The sequence below is a fragment of the Triplophysa dalaica genome, chromosome 22 (genome assembly GCF_015846415.1).
Source record: "Triplophysa dalaica isolate WHDGS20190420 chromosome 22, ASM1584641v1, whole genome shotgun sequence".
In the NCBI taxonomy this organism is placed as follows: domain Eukaryota; kingdom Metazoa; phylum Chordata; class Actinopteri; order Cypriniformes; family Nemacheilidae; genus Triplophysa; species Triplophysa dalaica.
This window is the reverse complement of record NC_079563.1, coordinates 14,220,811-14,238,552: the sequence shown is the minus strand read 5'-3', so window position 1 is coordinate 14,238,552 and position 17,742 is coordinate 14,220,811. Positions and strand designations below refer to the sequence as shown.

Here is a 17,742-nt window from a genome sequence, read left to right as displayed (position 1 = left end):
AAAACAGGGCCTGAATCGTGAATGGTGGGTTTTAGGGGGAGGTAAGGGGGGTTTTGCCAACCAAAAAATTTCTAGCTCCTGGACCAGCAGCCGGGCTGTCTGCTCGAACCCGTGTTGATTCACATCCCTCATGCCATGTGGGGCTACTTAAATGCCAGAAGGAAGACCAGAAAGGACACAATGGAGATTGTCCCTGGAATGCAACTTGATGTGTGAACGCATGTGTGCCAGGGTGTGGATATGTACGTCTAAAAACGTGCAAGACACTGGGGAATTTGCTCTATAAGAGTGTACTTTGAACCTGTTTTTATCCTTATTTTGGTCTTCAAGAAAAACAATTGTGCAACATCACATTTGTTTTAACATAGTGCTTTTAGCTTAAGAATTAATAGTCATTATATGAAGAGTTTGGTTCCAAAATTAGACAACTAGATACATTTTTTTTAACACATGTTTTTTATTGTGCATTCCAATTAATCTCAATGTAAGCCATAATAACAAAAAACATAATAATACATGATAACATAATAAAATACATGATTTTTGAGACAATCATTATTTTTTTAACCAAACTCTTCATATCAATATTAACAAATTCAAGCTCTAAATTGCGTTGCATTAGATTAATATTGCTTTGTTTTAAAATTTCATAGATCTTTCTGGTGTGCTTCGTATGCAGAGAAAAATTGTTAGAGCTTCAACTAATTATTTTGAATAAAGTTTCTTATGATTGACACAAGGAAAGATATCGTATCAATATCCTCTCATGGTATGCCTGAGACCGTTTTGGTCTATTATAATTTTTCTGAACAAAAGAGCAAAGTACAAGATGGCTAGATGCTTGGTACAGTCTTTTTCAACACTTATCTGCATTGGGTTGAAAACAAGCAATGTGAATAACAAGTATTTTATTGAAAATTATATTACACGTTTCAGTTCCACTTCATTTTATATGAAAGGGAACAAAGCGAAAAGAAGAAGAAATCAACAACCAACATTAAATCACACAAATAATACCATAAAAAAATGTATAATCCTTTTGAATTTTCTAATTATGTCACATTGTACTGGAAACAGGCACTCATTCAATCTGGAAATATTTGTACAACGATAATTTCAGACAAATTAATGTGTCTCAAATCTAGAACAAAATTCAAAGATAAATCTCAGCCAAATGGACTTTTGATACTGATACTGTACAAATTACAGTGTTACAGTTTATGCAATGGTTTGTGGATTTATTTCCTCATCAATGTTTACCGATTGGCACTAAGTCTACCCACTTATTTTACCCACTGTGACACTGTTTTCAAGAATACAGGTAATCTATATTAAATAATAAATATTAATATAATTTTGCTTTCTATTGCATAAAAAAGATATAAACTGTATGAAGATGATCATGATTGTTGATAACGTTGAAGTGGAACATTTAAATTTGCTAAAATGTTAATAATGACCACAAAATACCTGCTAAACTGACACATCATAAATGTTGAAAAAAACCTGGATTCTTTACTTGATGTTCGACGCAGTTTATAAACAGTAGCAACAAATTACAACTAGGAATACATTGAGAAAGATATTAAACATAAACAGATAAACTGTCTGTCTGCAATCCCCTTTAGATCAGGCGGTAATAAGAGCTGTATCGTCTCTTTGACTAGTGTCCAAGGCTGGCAAGAGGAACCGGTCAGTGAAGGTCAGTGAAGGCTGAAGCAACTTTTTATCTTTGGGGTTATGGAAAAGAAATACTGGAATATTGTCAAACATCTAATGTCCCATGGCAGGAATCTCTTACAGTCATTTGAAGCCTTAATTATGGTATGATGGACTTATTTGAAGTGGGTTTTATCTTCATGGTTATTATTATTAAAACAAAAGCCTATTATGGTCTTGACCAAGCATCCTATATGGTTGATTTAATACTTCAAAACTTCAAAAAGTTCAAATAAATGAGCTTTGTTTTCACACAGAGTGGAAATTGACAATCAGTGTTGTTGAATAAAGTCTAGAGGAGGTGCTAAAAGTTCTTCCACCTGATTGGCTGGACGTCCAACCCCGTCCAGTTTACCTTTAAAACCTTTAAATCCACTGGTCAGTATCAAAACAACACCAGTCGGAAAAATCAGTCTGGCAGGATTCAAGTCGGATAACTGCAGCCTGCGTTAATATTCAATCGGTATTAAGCTTGTGTCAGAACAAAGCAACGTTTTGCAAATAAAAACGTGACAAAAAGTAAAAAAGTAGTTCGATAAAACGAATCGGGGCGAAGGCAGCTTGATTGACAGCTCTTGCTTGGCTCCTCCTCCGGCAGCGCTTAAATGAGCGGCGCGCTCTCGTGAGTTCGTGGTTGACAGTGACAGTGTCGGGAGGGATGCTGTAGAAGATCTCCGTCTCCACCAGTTTTATTTATTATATTTCATCAGCCCGAATAAGAATGAAGACCATACTAGCTGCATATTCCGGTGTCCAAAAGGGTGAGTCTACATGTCAATATTTTGTACGTTTTTTTTTTAATGTAAATATAATTACGACTTATTTTAATTTAATATACTGTATCTGCATTTATTTGTAATTACATACCTTATTAAAATCTAATTCATGAAATATGTTATTTGCAATGTACAATAAAAACAATACTAAATTATGAATCATTATAAATGATAACATTTAACTTTGTTGTAATTTCACAAGTCAAATTTTGTCTCTCCATATACAGTTAGCTACTATTAGGCTATCTCTTTAGCCTTAAAATAGAAAAAATCTCCATGTTTAAGAGGGGTTAAACATCTAATGGGATTTTATTAAGATCTCCACCCTGTTGTGAATGAGATAGGTTTCTAGTGTTGCTCGACCATGAATGTTTAACAGTGTGTCTGATTTGTTTGCTTATTTTTAGTCTGTTAAAATGGGATTAAGGGGCCATGTTGTCATGTGATCTGATCTTAGTGATTGTGTACTTTGTGTGGTTCAGTGCTGATATATCTTATGGTGCTCAGTTGACTGCGTGTGGACTTTGCTTGTGTTTTATGCATGAGAGGAAAAACCCAGAGGTCTGATATTTGGTAACATGTCTTGGGTTATATCACAGAATTTTTACAGACGCAGAAAATGTGTTCCAGTAACATTAAAAGGCTTTATTTTATTAATTTGTGCAACTGGTTAAATCAATTTCCCCTTCAAACCCATGCAGGCACAGGGTCTAGCATCCTTTCTGCCTTATATGACCTGCCCTCAGTCCCATGGCTGACCCGATCCAAGATCGTGAAGTATCTGCAGTTGGTCTCTGTCCTACATTTTGTCACCACATTTCTTGCAATGGGTAAGACGAAAAATTAAGTTCATTTTAAGTCAGAGGTTTAGAGAAGTTACAATGTTGGGCACTTTGTGTTTCATACGAAGGTCAACCTTAATATTGTTGGCTCATTTTCTTTTAGTAACAATGCATATACAGTGCCATTACATTATTTGGCTCAATGTCTAGGCTTGCTTGACAGATTTGTTGCAATAAATCCACAAGCAGATCTTTGATTATATTGTTTTTATATTGATTATATATTATATTGACTATGTCCTAGGCATTGTCTGCTCTTTGTTGCTGGTGTACCTGTTTTGCACTGACTGCTGGATGCTTGCTGCCATATACACCGCCTGGCTCATATATGACTGGAATACCCCTAAAAAAGGCAGGTTCAGTATGTTTATAAACAACAATGATATTATCTATGTAAATGATTTCTTTATCAGAAATTTATGTTGTTCCAAAGCCACATGACAGCAAAGGAGACTATTCACATATATCGGAAAAAAACATGCAGCTTGGATATTTGGCTATAAATATTACTTTTTCTCATTTTATTTTTTGGCTGATCTTGCATTTTATATATCTCTCTAAAATCTAAAATCTACAAGTTTCATGTAAAGCTTTACATTAATGATTAAAGCAGTACAGTTCAACTTTTATGATTCTTTTAAAAAACTGCCTTTTCTTATATGTTTGCATTGAGAAACTTAACATTTAGTGGGGCGTTTTTTATTTATCTTAGGAGGCCGTAGATCTACCTGGATGAGAAACTGGACTTTGTGGAAATACTTCAGAGATTATTTTCCCATAAGAGTGAGTATTACATCCTCACATTAAAAATACATGTAGAACTGCCATAAGTCATGTAAACCCTATCTCTAACCTAGACAGCGTATCTAGCTATTAGTTTCCATAGTTTCCAAGATATATGTTCCATCATTACAATTCTCATTGAAAAAAGCTTCAACTGCATTTTTGTCTGTTTGGTTTTATTTTCAGCTCATAAAGACCCACGACCTGCTTCCCAGCCGAAACTACATCTTTGGGTACCACCCCCACGGCATCTTCTGCGTTGGGGCTTTTTGTAACTTCAGCACGGAGTCTACAGGATTCTCCAAAAAGTTCCCGGGAATCAAGCCATCTTTGGCCACCTTGGCTGGAAACTTCCGTTTGCCATTATTTAGGGATTACCTGATGAGTGGAGGTGGGTTATTGCACATAGTTTATACATGTTTCCCTACATTTTGTTTCAAACAGCTGTTAATAAGCTTGTATAAACACATTCTAAGGATTAAACCTTTCGGTATTCATTGACTGCACCTTGAGCAATGTTTCAGCAAGCTGAGTTCATTTTTCCCCGATTGAAAGAGAACCACACTTGTCCTGTTTATGGTGTAGATAAGAGTCCAGTAGACTATCAACGACCTCTGAGCTTTATCTCGTTGCAGTCCTGCATGTGCTGATGTCAATACTTTTGAAGAACGACTGTCGAAACCTGCCCTATGTACTCACTGATTAATGGGCTATTTTTCCACGCTCTAATAGAAAACAAAGATCAATAGGTTTTAAAAATGGGTCCAGTACTGTATGCATGTGAATAATTTTGACAATTGATAATAGATGTTTGATCCTTCTCTTTCTCAGGTATCTGTCCAGTAAACCGTAACTCCATTGACTACCTGCTGTCCAGTAACGGTACGGGCAACGCTGTGGTCATCGTGGTCGGTGGGGCTGCAGAATCTCTAGACTGTGCTCCAGGAATGAACTCTGTCACTCTCAAAAACCGCAAAGGATTCGTGAAACTGGCCCTCAAACAAGGGTGAGAACACAAACTGATTTCCACATAAAAAAAACTGAGATCCTTAGTGAAGTATCGGACATGAATAGACGTGGAGAACAAGGGTTGGCTAATATTTTTGATATTTAGATTGTAAATGGAACTACATCATTACACAGCAATGCATAATAATACATCTATTCACATCTCAAAGAAGCTTATATGAATAAGCTCTTTTGAGAAAAGCACAACAAATTGCTAAAGTCGGACTTTCCAGTTTCGCCGATTTTATAACGAAGTCAATTTAAAACAATGGTTTCGCTTTGTATTTTAAAATGAGAGTCAGTGCAATAATCTGAGAATCCTGTTGTCGTCCCAGCGCTGACCTGGTGCCAGTCTACTCATTCGGAGAGAACGAGGTGTATAAACAGCTGATTTTTCAAGATGGCTCCTGGGGGCGAGCAGCTCAGAAGAGGCTTCAGAAGATTTTAGGGTTCGCCCCCTGTCTGTTTCATGGCTGCGGGCTCTTCTTTCCAGAATCCTGGGGCATTTTACCCTACAGCAAGCCTATTACTACTGTTGGTAAGAGGTTATTTTGTGGTGCTGGTACACACTTCCTTTGAACAGTTGTGTTGAAGGGATACTTTATCCAAAAATAAAAAATCTTTCATCGGTTGTTCACCTTTGAAAACCTGAATATGACTATTTCATCTGTAGAACACTAAAGAAGATATTTTGAGAATTGTCCCAGTGTTCTTGTGTACACACAATGGAAGTCAACGTAGGCCAGTGTTTTTCGGTCACCAACATTCTTATTATCAATTATGTTCTTTTGTTTTCCATAAGAAAGAAATTCCTATATGGAATGACATTAGGCTGAATAAAACTATACAATTATTTTCATTTTTGGGTGAACTATCCCTTTAACTTCATACCACTTATTTACCGTCATTTACATATAAGGTTGCTTAAATTGGCACAAAATAGGGAAAACACAGGATGGTTACAAAAAACAACCATCTAATAATAGTCCAAGGGCAGTCTCTGTGTCGAGTGAACTTTCCTTTCAGTCATCGATCAATATATTCGAACATCCAGCACATTTTAATGGTTAACATATAGATGTTTGTTTTGTATACATGGTCTTTAAGAAGTGTTTAACATTCTGTTGTGAATGTATCTTTCTTACACAGTTGGTGAACCCATAACAGTTCCAAAAATCGCCAACCCAAGCCAGGATGTGATTGACATGTACCATGCCATGTACATCAGGTCCCTCAGGTCTCTCTTTGACAACCACAAGACTCGCTTTGGCCTCAGTGAGAGTGACACCCTGGTAATTCAATGAAGGATGTTGAGGAATAACATTATAACAGAAGTACTTCTGTGGCAGCTGGAAGAACCCAACTAAGTGCCCGTTCAAGAAAAGTTACAGAAAAAGCTGTTTGTATATAGAGAAGACAATTTCTCAACGTTGTCAGATGTATCCAAGAGTTTCCCTTTATGCATTTGGCATATGCTTTAATCCAAAGAAATTTGCATTTTCACATTTTATCTGTAAGTGCATTATGTGGGAATCAAACCTTGGTTTTATGCTATCTTCTACAAACTGGAAGTTTTCCATTGAGATGGAATGTTGGGAGTTGTTGTGTCAGATAATTCAGTTGATAATCTCAGTTGACTAGACTGACGGTGGTTCATAAGATTTACTTTAATGTATCCCTCTAAAGGTACTGTATTGTACTGTACTACATGGGATGTAGTGAATCTAGCCTTTGTCACTGCTGCTCATCGCCACGAGGTGGCGTTCCTGGTCCAGTCAAAGATATCATCTCTGCATGGCATAATCTAAAAACTATGGAAGACAAATAATAATATATTCACAGGAAAGATGACTTTTAATTCTACTTGGTGTAGTAGAAAAAAAAAAATTTGTACCTTTTTTATGCACAACCAATGCGATTGTATTGAGTTTTTGTCCTCACCAAACAAGTCACAAGGGTGTTATGTAGCCAGAGAGTGGAGAGAGATTTTGCCCTTTGGCCTTGAGTTATGTAGAAACAAATAAAGTGCAATTGAATCGTTGCAATAAGCGGGAATAAACATGGTTCTGCAAGGATTTTTATGATTTAAGAAAACAATTCTTTAAAGGTCTGATGGTCTTTGGTTCATAGAATGATAATGTCTTTGTTTTTTCAAACGCTTTAAGACAAGAGGGCAACCAAGTTTGTAGAGCTTAATGTTAAAATGAGATGTTAAAGAGAGCTGTAGAAGAAGATGATAATGAAGAAACTTCTAAATATGTGACAGTATTGTCAATTGTTATAGACTAATGATGAATCCATATCACCATTTTCTTGTCCGACAATAATTTATCAGAGAAGTATGGGTTTTAAATGTATAACTTCCACATGCTTTATCTGGTTTTGAGATCACAGCCTTCAAATCTCAAACTCATCACAAAACGATGTCATTGTTCAGTCATCTTGAGGTGGCTAAGTTTTTGAACTTGACGTTTTATAATTTTATTTCATAATGCTGGGATGTCCTTTTGCTGGTTAAGACATGTTTGTATGCCAAATAAAACCAGGATTTTTTGCTTAAGAAAAAATTCATTGTGAAAAGTGCCAACATGTATGCCATGCAATAAGATCATCATACTTATCCTGCATTGTTACCAATGCTGATAGTGTGTTTCAATGCTTTAGGGAAACTGCAGATCTTTCCTGATGTATAATATATGACTGCATGCAACTAAAAAAGCTTCAGAAATGTGACTTATTGCTTAAGATGTGCATTTGTGTTGTGGATATTGAAAACATGCTGCAGTGCCTTTTATTTCTCAATAAATGTTTTCAACCTAATTCTTTAAATTTAAGTTTTATATATTTATAGAATAAATATTTATTTAACAGTACATTGTGCTGTCTTTTTTGTACAACAAAACTGACGGCATCAAGCAAATATTGTCTAATTCTTGACTTTGAGCCAAGATTTTTTGGGGTCAGACATTTACATAACAGTTCCAGATTGGTAGTCCAAAGGTAAAGCCTCAAGAAAATGAATGGTATTTCTCTAAATGAATCAATAAACATTTACAAAAAAATATCATCTGAACAAATGAAACTTATAAGAAAATAAGACATTTTTATTCAGTATTTAGAAAGAAGGATCATGATTTGTTCTGCTATAAAATATGACTTCACTGTAATTAAATTAAAGTATAAGATGTCTTCAAAATGCATTATAGATCGTATGGCACAGTGCCATATATGGTCTTCTTGGACATATTAACAATAAATTTGGATACAGACGTGTGTCCTCTTACTTGATTGGCTTATTAGTAAGGTGGGACACATCTCCAAAAGCAAAAACATGAATTAAGATGAATCCACCAGAATTTTAAATAAAAATGTAATAAAAATTAAGACATAATCTATAACTAAATGATTTATGATAAATTAAAAACATTTGTTTGTCCAATTGCAATTATAAATTACATGAGTTACTCATTTAAATCAATTATTCATATAAAATGTAGTAACATTTTTGTTGATTAACATTTATCTATTATTGTTTTTTTTCTCAAATAAATGGTCTCTTAAAGGAGGTATTAAACGCTCTCAGGCATAGTTGCATGTTTACTAAAGCACGGGCCCAAGTCGATGTATCATAGAATTGCGCCCTCTTGTGTTTCAGTTTATACTTGCCATCTAATTACAACAAAAAGCTAACTATTCATTTACAATAAGTTCATATTTTCCAAAAACAATATTTGCCGTTTTGCCATCATGACCAACATGTCCTCTTATTATGCACGATACATTATGATGATAAACATACCACAATTCTCTCTCTCAAGGCAATGTTCACACCGACGTCATATTTAACGAGAAACAAGCGGTCCTGATCCTGCCCGTTTATTTCCTCCGTTGAGATCACGTTACTCCGGCGTCTGTCCCTCACTTCCTCATATTTGTGCGAACACGGAGCGCAGCGTGAGTTTCTAGAGCCCCGCCTCTTTTAATTCGATGGACGGGGCTCTAAGCCAATCACCTCAGACTCTCCGTCACCATCTCATTGATCGACACGTCCCTCGACCAATAGATATCCTCGGAGGGTTTGCCGTCAAGGTCGCGTTAATGGCTTCCTAGTCAAGACTTACTTTGTTTATGCCGCGGTGCGGAGCCAAGTAGCTTCGTTTCGCGTCCGTATAATACGTTATCTGACGGATCTCTTAGTTTAAGAAGAAGGCATTGAGTCTGACCCACCGTGCCTGACAGTTTCTCGCCGACGGGACTGAGTAACATGGCCGAATGAGGCGATCGTCCGTGGTGCCGTAGAAGGATGAGCTCCCTCGCCGGTCGGGATCTCGCAGTGTCCGCTGGTGCTGCTGTCAGCAACCCGGGAGCGGGATCATCCAGAGTCTTGCACGTGGAGCTCACATCACAACAGGTAAACATGCCAGATTCACATCTTCTAGTCTTTAACGATTCATTCATAAGCCCGCTCATAACAGACCTGCTTGTGCATGTCACATGTCTTCACCGGATGACCATAACACCGGGCCTCCATGCCCAGTGTTTATCAACATTAGTGTCTAACATAGATTTTACACGGACATATTATGTGCAGTGCGCTTGCTTGTTTATTTTGTCTAATTTCTACATGCAGCTACAATGCACTTGATGGCTATTCAGTCACAATAAGTCTAATGTGGAGTCTAGTGCTTAATATTATTGCTCAGAAGACTGAAGTGGCGTTGCTGTCATGTAGTGTGAGCTGCAGATTTGAAATGGCATTATAAAAAGGCACTTATTATTAACGTCCCTCCTTGTGCAAAGAAGAGAATGACAGTGGAGAGTTGCATTTATTTGTTTGGTAACTTTGCAGTGTTGTAATGCACACAGAACATAAACATGTCCTGGAACTGTCCGGGAGTGTGAAGTAATGGCTGTGTCTTGCAGCAACTGTCCATTGAATCACATCAAAGTTTTCTTGGTAAAGCATTTGGGGATGGCCGGTTTTGCCTGCAGTGGCTGTTCATGACTTGGCATTCATGCAGGAGATTGTTGCAGTGATGCAGATCAAATTGTGTGGCTTTGTGATGTCACTATAGCTCCAAGAACATCCAAAATGTTTCATTTTACTATAGGGGTCGTCGTTGCTTTTTTTCATGCAAAATTATTCTCTATATAATATTATACGATTATTCTCTCATGTATAGATCTGTAATGTCTGCGGTAATGCACTGCCAGATGCAACTAGCTTGATGCTCACAAGGGTTGACTGATTTAGGTTGAAAGCCTTCCTCTTTCTTCATCTTTCTGTTTCATTTGTTCAAAACTTTTTCGACTTTGTGATAAGACAGATGAGATGTTTAGCTTCTGCTTCTATTAAAAACAGAACGAATGTTATGATTTGAAACCAAATTTCCCACATCACATGATAATCCTGTCACACCTGTATGTACAGTGGTTTATTTTAGTGTAAATGGGTCTTATGACACCATGTTTTTTGGCATGCAATGACATTTTATTGCTAAAGGCAAAGTCCATTAGGGCATGTCATACCACACTACAATGTCTTTGTCACAATCTTTCATTATTATTTTATTCTCTTTTTGATTTATTTTAATTTCAAATAGGCATTATAAATTAACCAATCAGTTCTTGGCCACAAAAAATTAGGTAGGCAAAAGTGCCTCATAACTGTTTGCTTTTCTTCATTCTTCAAAACATCTTCTTTTGGGTTCAACAGAATAAAGACATATTTAAAGCAATATTTCCTGGTAGTCAGTGGTGGCCCGGACTTGTTTGGTTACAAGCATTCTTCCAAATATATGTCTCTGTGTTCATCAGAACAAAGACTTTTATTCAGATTTGAAACAACTTGAGGGTGAGTGAATGAAGACAGAACTTACATTTTAGGCGAACTGTTCCTTTAAGTGGCATCAATATAGTGCAAGTTTTGGAGATGTGAGCTTTCACTCTGACAGCGATGATACGAAAGTCTCGGGGTGTCTCTCAGTATTTTGTAGTCAAAATGAGAAATGGTTGGAAGTGTTGACCAAACAAAGTGTTGTTTTGTTTTAGGGGTTTAATCCTATGTGACATCCCATGACTTAGATTTAGCATTAAATGCCTCACAGGCAGCAATGGAAAATGAATGATTGGTTGTGATAAAAGCTATTGAAGTAAAAACTGGACGTTCTAGACATTCAGATTGAAGATTGAACATTTTCACTTTACAGTAAGAGTGTAACTTTATATCAACTTTAATTTTCTAATGTTTATTTTCAGCAACTTTTGCATCTATGCATTTGGCAGACGCTTCTATCCAAAGTGACTTGCATTGCAATATACTTAACTGTATACAATGTATATACATTTTGTATAACTTTTCTTTTAAGCATTATTGTTAAAGTGTTGCTTCTCCCCTGCCATCATGTACATTTGATCATTTTCTGAGTCCTCTGTCCTTTTTATCCCTTGTTTTTACCTGAGAAAGGTCTTGTGCTACACCATTCCATCTATTCCAACTCATGTTTTCCCCTTGCAGTGGATTTGTGCCCAGAGTGCAGCAGTGATGTCATGTTTGATTCAGGGTGGAGCGCTTGGATTAAGTGATGTGACGGAAGGCTTACAATGATGTCTTGTTTCACTGTGTTGGCCTGTTCGTGGTCTGAAATGCTCGTGAATTGGCTAAACATTAGTTAATTTCTTGGGCGACTCCAAAGATGTTTGGCGATACAGAAATATTTTAAATGTTATGTTGTATCCTCAGTGTTATGTCGGTTGTCATTTACCACAGAATCCTTTCTTTCACAAAACATAGTTGTGTTTATAGTCATGTAGATGTTTATATGACAAACTATAATAGATGTTTCATTATTTTAAAAGTTTATTTTTAAAGGTCTGATAATCTACAACAATACTAAACCAGTAAGCATGTTTTGACCTGTTGTCATACACAGCAATCTAAAATAAAGCAATAATGCAACTGAAAGATGGCTGCGCTCATATTATCTTACACACTGTATCATCTGTCTTGCTCACTTTCCTCTGTCCAGCTGTCCAACCATTTTTTTTATTTTTGTCCCACAGAGGCGATTACGGCACTTGAAGAGCATCGCGGCCCGTAACATCGTGAACAAGAATGGGTCTCCTCTGCTCGACACTTACTTCACCCTTCATCTGTCTCAGGATGATCGGATATCACGAGGTGACCGCTGTCAGCTGAACTGGCTTGAGCTCTTTGATTATTTGGCAGAAATATTTTAAAGAAGCAGTACGTAATGGAGTTGTATTGGAATTGTTAAACCTACGAATGACAAAGCTTGAAGAAACTTGAGCTCATAAACATATAAAGCATTTTGAGTTGCATTTCATCTAAACCTTTCAAATGGAGCTATATTTAGTCTTTATATATGTTTGATAGTCTTCCTCATCTTATGGGTTGTGATGTAGTCGTTAAAACAATTGGGCCTGTAACTAGAAAAGGTTGATCGCCATAAAGGCCAAACTAACATCAATGTGCCATTATCTGTTTATTTAACACCAGGTCTTGTCACTTTGGTTACTGTGAATTAAAGTGCCTGCTAAACATTTTATTGTTTTCCTTCTCCAGATTTTTATAAGAGTGAGATCATCCAAGACTCATTGGTGAGTATTTTTTCCTATGGTGGTCATCATATCACATTTAATGCTTGCTATTCTCGAATTGCAGCAGATCATAGCAGAATTGCGGCGTGGTGAAGCATAACATATCAGCAGAAGCGTTACCACCTCATGATTAATGCCGAGTTTGAAGTTTTCATTTAATGTTTCATGTCATCAAATCTGTCTTTAAAAGCACTACGGTGGCTGACACAGAACAAAGATGTCATCACGTTTTTGTTATTTGCAAGATAATGTATTTATGAAATGTGCTCTGTAGAAACAACATGGAGACAAGGGGACCGACAGTGTATGTAGATAGAAATAGCTCATTTTAATTTAATAAAAGCATTAAAGGGATAGTTCAGCCCAAAACTCCAATTTGCCGTTCATTTACTCACCCTCAGGCCATCCGAGATGTAGATGACATTTCTTCTGGAGTAGAACCATAAAGAATTGTTGGGCATAAAGATTGTTTGGCTAAGCCGTTGTCCCAGCGTCTGGGTACGTTTAGCGCCACCTGCAGAAAGGGAGTGTTGAGGCTACACAGTATGGCTAATATTATTAAATATGACGTTCAAATTTATGAAAATATTGAGCGAGTCACTTCTCGAAACATCAACATGTCGCCAGGAGCCGCTTTTTGAAATGATGTGCTTTAGGAACTCTTAAAACGGCGGACCCCATATTCTCCCATTATATAAGGCTGCGGATTTACCAAACAATCTTCTTTATGGTTCTACTCAAGAAAAAAAATTGGAGTTTTTGGCTGAACTATCCCTTTTAAACTGCATTGTGTGCACTTTGAAGACATAGTTATGTATATTATATTTCTGTCAATAGATCCTCCAAAAATTTGCAAACAGCACCTTTAATTAGTAGTACATAAATAATACACATCCATAGTTACATCAAATTACTGTCTTTTTTTTAAATCGCTATATGAGTCTTTCAGAATTTTGCTGTGATTTTGTCGTTTTAAAACGCATGGGGCTTATTTGAAAGCTACCTCCGTTTTGATGTAATTATAACTATAGAAATGGTAACAACGACTAATATTGGCAGAAACTGTGGTTACTATAGTAAATTTCACAGTAATTGGTCTATGTAGGCCCCACTTTGAGTTTATTGGCCAATGGCTCCCAGATTACCAGGTCTCATATATTATCATTATAATACGAGTTGTAATCATGATAAATACGAGAGAATGCTTTATGGAAAGCAGACCTGTCACTACCTACAAAAATTCAGATCTTTCTCTAAAACCTCTGTAGCAGAGAGCTTAAACTCCAGTCTGTTGCTTTCCACGCCATCATTTGTCTCATAAATATGGCAAACCTGTCCATCACTTACACACAAAAAATGCATTATTACTGTTTCCAGATCGCCCGCGTCATCTACTGATGGAAAACAGGTTCGCCAAATAGGCTTATTGGGTTCACAATGTTCACATTTCACGCTTTTAAAACAATTCCTTTAGTTTAATATGCATAAAGGGCCTCCAGGCCCGTAAACGGATGTGGTCCGTCCTTAAAGATTGGGAGGCTGTTAAATGGCCGTGCGGTCACTCTATCCAAGCCTGTAATTATGTTGAAATACATTTGCTCATAGCAACCATGAAGAGAATAACAGCACAAGCCCGTACAACCATATGATTATCATCAGAAATGTGATTTTTACAGACATGTTGCCCGTTACTCTGACCCTAACGGGCGTTTTGATGGTGGGGATGATTTGATATGTTATAGGCTGTTATGGCTGCATGTATTAATGTGGTTTTGTACAAAAACACGCCCTCAAAAACAAGATAATTGCTAGAGGCCTGTTCTGTTTACAGAGTAGGCAGAGCCCTGTTTAACAGAGTTATTGTTGCGTTTACAAACCAGTAACTGTTTAATTATGTGTAATATATCATGGTTGGTGTTCTGTCTTTTAGTTTTGTCGCTATTCATAATATGTTTCTACTAGTCACAAACGTCACTAAAGGAGAATAGAACAGTGATAAGATGTGTCGTCATTTAGTTACAGGACAGAAGACTGTGTTAACACAGATTAATTGTTCCTTAAGAATAACAATATTTTATTGCTGTTTATTTTTACTGCATTTTTACTTTTGTTTAAATCGTTGTTTCAGACTTAAAGGGGCCATATGGCATGAACAATGGTTTTTATGTGTCTTATGTGTGTTATAATATGCCCATGCATGCATTAGACACGTAAAATTGCAAAATGTACAATTTATACAATCATAGCACACCTGGCTTTTATAAGCGATGAGCTTTGTTAAAAGATCTGTGTGTTTCATACAGGCGGGGCATAAACCTTTAATCGTGTACACACATTGCATTACATGTAGAACAAACGACAATATTCTTTTTTGCTGTGTCAGATCACCCCTTTAAATTCTTGCCGCTGTGTTGTCCGACACATTTCAAATCTTTGGGTCTAACCTCTGACCATCTTTCCCCTTGTTGTCTTTTGTTTGATTTCCTATTTTCCTTTCTCACAGACCTCCTGTCCCACACCCTTTGACCTCTCATACAGTCATGTCCTCATTTCTAACATCATGTTGATTATTGTTTTGTATGAGTTTTTGCTTACCTAGTCACTCTGACTGGAGTTCTGTCTGCTCCACACCCTGCCGAAAGAAGAGACATCTTTAGCTTCCAGTGTTTCTAATGTGTTTGCTGCTGTCAGCGTTTGAAAGCTTTTCTTCATTTTACAACGACATTCACCCACACTATGCTGATAGGCCACGCTTGTGTTTTTTTTTTTTAAGTAATATGTTCCCCATACTGAATTCAAGTTGTTTATTAATGATTATAGAGAGCACACTTGATGATGTATATAGGCCAACCCCAAAATGAGCATCACACTGGCTCCCTCAATGGGATTTTTTCACAAAACTTTAGCTCTGTGATCTGTAAAAGTTTATGATGCTTACACGTTTTGTCCATCAAAGTGATCTTTACAAATGAACAACTTCTATGAATTTTGAAGCCTTAATATAATCGGCAGAAATAAAAAACTAATCTTGGGTTAAAAACAAACAACTTGCTCTGCATAAATGTTTTTGTAAATTTCTAAATAAACTAAATCTTTATTTTTGTGAGTAATATGCTATGCTAAGGACTTCATTTGGACAACTTTAAATGCAATTTTCTCAGTATTTAGATTTTTAAGTTTTAAATGGTTGCATCTCAGCCAAATATCGTTCGATCCTAAGAAATCATACATTAACGGAAAGCTTATTTATTCAGCTATGTATTTATGATTGGTGTCCAGATTCACATATATGGAGTATATTGTTATGTTAGACTAAGTTTATTTAATTTGGGTTCAGAATTAAGTTTGTTTGTATGTTTTTCAGAACCCGACATGGCGGAGTTTAGATTTCGCCATGCTGCCGGATCTTTTAGACACGTCGGTGTCGTGTTTTGTTGTGAGAATATGGGGAGGGAGGGGAGAACACTTTCAACTGCTCATTGAGTGGAAGGTCAACCTGGATGGGCTCAGATACACGGGACAACAGGTGAGAAACACAGAATTAGACTGCATCTACACAACCATTCAAATGTTCAGGATCACTTGACTAAAATGCTTCTCATGACCCTAAAAACAACCCTTTAATGTTTGAAATTACTGTGACCCACTTTCTTCACCTTAGTACAATTTTATCCAAGCACCTGTAAACACTGTGCAAAGGTAAATTCTTAATCATAGTCACATTCGAAAACTTGTTTTACGGCTTATTTTCAGATTCGCTCCAGAAACCCCAATGAGATCATTTTTGGACTAAATGATGGCTACTATGCAGCTGAATTCGATCAAAAGGTATTTTTCTAACTCCAGGAAAGGGTTGCAAAATAAATTCCATCTTATGACCTTGTTATCTATCAGTACTTAAATTAGCTTCCTTCTATGTTACGAGTGGAGTCTGGCTTCTGACGGCAGGTTTTTTCGTCCTACAGGAGACTTTGGACAGAAAGAACAATAGTTTGCTCCAGGTGGACCAAAGCTCTGTCAGAAACTCCTACAGTGTTTTCTCCCTGCTGAGGTGAGGGAACATATAACGAAAACAGGATTTTCCTAGATTTCTTTGAAGACTAGAGTGTTTATAAATACTACATTATGCAATTTCACATCAAAGCAAAAGTTTCCTTCCATTTGATGAAGAAAAGTACAATATGCTGGGCTTCGTTGTTTAGATAACCTTAACAGCAGTCATGCATTCAGAAGTCTTACAGATGGTAACAATACCTATAAAAAACATCTGTAAAAAACTGTATATGTGTATATATAAACTGTATATAAGAATTCCATTACCACAGGAATTGCATAAATTTGGGCATGTTCGACTCCAAGAAAGTCATACCCTTAGTCACATTCCCGAGTTTTATTATCCCTCCATTACCATTCTAGACACAGAAGCAATTCCCTTCATTGCATTCCCCAAATGTTCCGCCAGATAGCGCTCTGTATCTTTTCCAAATCAGACTCTTGCTGGAGGGCGATGTCTCATTTCGCCAAAGATGATCAATGTTCTTGCGGTCGGGGATAACAGTAATCCTTGGATAAAAGACTTGACATATGAGGAGAGCAGAAAGAAAATATTCCACCTTGTCATTTTTGTTGGCAGACTATACAGGGGTCCAAGTGTTCTGTTCAGTGTTGGTTAGGTATCCTGCTATAAGTCATGCAGACCACTAGGTGGCAGCAGTTCTCTTTTAATACGGGGCAAGACAAATAACATTTTTGTACTGTAATGCAATGTCAAAGAGTGGAGGTTGTTCAGGGAGCGTGTTACCTAACTTACTAGAGGGTCACACAGGTTTTGCTGTATTACAGCATTATGAAACTATGGATATAAAGGGAATGGCCTTTGATTTCACAGATGTTGCTTACTGTTAAGACACACACACACAAGCCAAAACCCAGAAACACTGTTGACTTGGAGGAAGAGATTTATCGCAGCCTTAAATTTAAGTGTGACACCCACT

General features: G+C 36.9%; 2 protein-coding genes across 2 annotated transcripts in view; both read left to right on the top strand.

Moving 5' to 3' along the window:
• The first annotated feature begins 2,122 nt into the window (after window positions 1-2,122).
• On the top strand, window positions 2,123-7,948 carry dgat2 (diacylglycerol O-acyltransferase 2). The gene is made up of 8 exons (XM_056737497.1): window positions 2,123-2,480; window positions 3,197-3,325; window positions 3,582-3,689; window positions 4,050-4,120; window positions 4,307-4,511; window positions 4,952-5,126; window positions 5,464-5,666; window positions 6,278-7,948. Exons 1-8 carry the CDS (start codon window positions 2,441-2,443, stop codon window positions 6,430-6,432), a joined length of 1,086 nt encoding a protein of 361 aa, XP_056593475.1. The 5' UTR covers window positions 2,123-2,440; the 3' UTR covers window positions 6,433-7,948.
• A 702-nt stretch (window positions 7,949-8,650) lies between these two features.
• The window catches only part of uvrag (UV radiation resistance associated gene), an 87,307-nt gene continuing 78,215 nt past the window's right edge, over window positions 8,651-17,742 (top strand). The window contains exons 1-6 of the mRNA XM_056736664.1: window positions 8,651-9,539; window positions 12,191-12,308; window positions 12,714-12,748; window positions 16,113-16,274; window positions 16,502-16,576; window positions 16,714-16,799. Coding sequence (XP_056592642.1) covers window positions 9,432-9,539; window positions 12,191-12,308; window positions 12,714-12,748; window positions 16,113-16,274; window positions 16,502-16,576; window positions 16,714-16,799 — 584 coding nt within the window. The 5' untranslated portion in view covers window positions 8,651-9,431. The remainder of the gene's footprint in view (window positions 9,540-12,190; window positions 12,309-12,713; window positions 12,749-16,112; window positions 16,275-16,501; window positions 16,577-16,713; window positions 16,800-17,742) is intronic.

Excerpts from the sequence above, each read along its gene's own strand:
- dgat2 (XM_056737497.1), top strand. The coding sequence starts at position 2,441 with ATGAAGACCATACTAGCTGCATATTCCGGTGTCCAAAAGG. Across the intron at positions 3,690-4,049 it reads CTGGAATACCCCTAAAAAAG|GAGGCCGTAGATCTACCTGG; the intron begins GCAGGTTCAGTA and ends TATTTATCTTAG. Across the intron at positions 5,667-6,277 it reads CAAGCCTATTACTACTGTTG|TTGGTGAACCCATAACAGTT; the intron begins GTAAGAGGTTAT and ends TTTCTTACACAG.